Genomic DNA, 2,204 nt, shown 5'->3' with positions numbered 1-2,204 from the left:
TGTGACCAAGTAATGACCATAACCTTGCCCCTTGTCAGCTCTACTATACACCTGGGAATTCTGATCATTCACATGAACTTATAGGCCCATTGTCTGCCTTGGCTATAAAGTTTTGTTTAAATGAAATTATGATCAGGTGAAGAGCTACATGGAGGAGTATGATGACCACCTATCTTAAATTATTATCACCAGTCTCCTTATAGCCTGAGAAGTTTTAGGTTCAAGCCAGTATCCAGCTTCTTTGCATAGGGCCAATTGAAAATAATGGAAGTTGCTGTACTTTCAGGTAGGGTAAATAGGATGACATGAAGGCATTGGCTCGATCATTTTACACAGCTTTTTGGGTCATCATAATATAGTTATTATATTCTCCAAGCTTTAGTTATACATTTTTTGTTGTTGTTGTTCTTCTCTAATAGCATCAACAATACTTTTAATGGTACGTTAAGAAAGAGCTGATTTTCCCAACTTTATTGTATGGTATTACTGTCTTCCTCTTAGAAAAATATGTGCAAGTGGGAAGATAACTCTCATTTCTGTGTGTGTGTGTGTGTGTGTGTGTATACATATACATAGTGATATGCATATGTATATGAAAGAATATAAATTTGAGAAATCCTTTGCTCCTTTGTTTTTAGAAGTGTACTAGAATGGTGACTCTGGTGCCTTTCTTAGAGGTTATTCTGTGATCTATTTTGTGTAAGGATTGTGCTCTAATTCTTTCCTTTAAAAAGGTAATGTAGGCATATTGGTTTTGCATTATTTATTGTTGTCATCATTGTGTTAAGAAATGTTTTATCATTTTCCACTAGGAAACCACCCCTACTGCTAATCCCTTGCCTACGGAAGAAGAGAAAACAGAAACTAATCAAGAGGTTGCTAACCCAGAACACTATATTAAACATCCACTACAGAATAGGTAAGTCTTTTGCTCTACCTTGGCAATACGTTACCAAGTCAATATAGTGTCATTCCTTTGATTATCTCTACAGAGGCAAAAAAGTCCTTAGGAATATATATTTTTTTTCCTCTCTCTCTCTGTTCCCCCTTCTCTCCTCTTCCTGGAAATAAACAGAGAATGTTTCCTTCCATATATAAACCTTTCCTTGCCTTTTTACAATATTGGACTAATACAATATTTGCCCTTCTGTGATTGGCTTAGTTCACTGAGCATAATGTCCTCCAAGTTCATCCACGTTATGAAGAGTTTGGTGGATTCTACGTTATTCTTAAGTGTTGCATAGTATTCTGTTGTGTTTATGTACCATAGTTTGGTTATCCATTCCTCTGTTGATGCACACTTACGTTGTTCTATCTCTTTGCTTTTACGAATAGTGCTGTGATGAAATGGGTGTGTATTCATGTCTTGGCTCTGACTTCTTTAGGATATGTACCTTGTAATGAGATTGCTGGATCAAATGGTATTTCTGTTTCCAACTTTTTAAGGAATCACTATACCGTTTTCCATAGTGATTATATCATTTTACAGTCCCACCTGCAGTGTATGAGAGTGCAGTCTCTCCACATCGTCACCAGCATGTTAGTTTCTATCTTGTTGAACTTTGCTATTAGTGCTGGGGTGAGATGGTATCTGATTGTTCTTTTGATTTGCATTTTTCTAATGGCTAATGATTACGAATGTTTCTTCATGTGTTTGTTGGCTGCCTGAATATCTTTAGAGATAAGTCCCTTGTCAGATATGTCATTGCTGAATATTTTTTCCCAATCTATAGGTTCTCTTTTTACGCTTTGGAGAAGTCTTTTGATGCATATAAGAATTTAATTTTTAGAAGATCATGGTCATCTAGCTTATCTTCTGCTGTTTGTGAGTTTTTTCTTATGTTTGGTCATCTGTTAATGCTATACATTAGGGCCGCTAAGTATGTCTGTATTTTTTTTTTCTCTTTGATGAACTTTTAAAGTTCTAGATTTTACATTGAAGTCTGTGATCCCTCTGGAGCTAGTTTTTCTGTATGGTATGAGATAAGGATCTTGCTTCATTTTTCTGCAAATGGATATCAAGTTTTGCCAGCACTGATTATTTATTTATTTAAAATACATTTTATTGAAATATAATTTATGTACAGTGAAATACATAAAACTAATGTGACTACCCCTGGTAACCAACAAAGAAAGTTTCCTTCCATATATAAACCTTTCCTTGATGGTTTTTTTTTTATTATTTTTTAAATTTTTATTTATTT

General features: G+C 34.5%; 1 protein-coding gene across 1 annotated transcript in view; it reads left to right on the top strand.

Annotated features, from left to right (window-relative positions):
* EIF4E (eukaryotic translation initiation factor 4E) overlaps nucleotides 1–2,204 on the top strand; it is a 63,228-nt gene that overhangs the window by 32,123 nt on the left and 28,901 nt on the right. The window contains exon 2 of the mRNA XM_042782052.1: nucleotides 813–919. Coding sequence (XP_042637986.1) covers nucleotides 813–919 — 107 coding nt within the window. The remainder of the gene's footprint in view (nucleotides 1–812; nucleotides 920–2,204) is intronic.

This window comes from Orycteropus afer, unplaced genomic scaffold (genome assembly GCF_000298275.1).
Source record: "Orycteropus afer afer isolate SDZICR_OR568_19922 unplaced genomic scaffold, OryAfe1.0 scaffold00229, whole genome shotgun sequence".
NCBI classification, from domain to species: domain Eukaryota; kingdom Metazoa; phylum Chordata; class Mammalia; order Tubulidentata; family Orycteropodidae; genus Orycteropus; species Orycteropus afer.
This window is presented reverse-complemented; position numbering and strand designations above follow the sequence as displayed.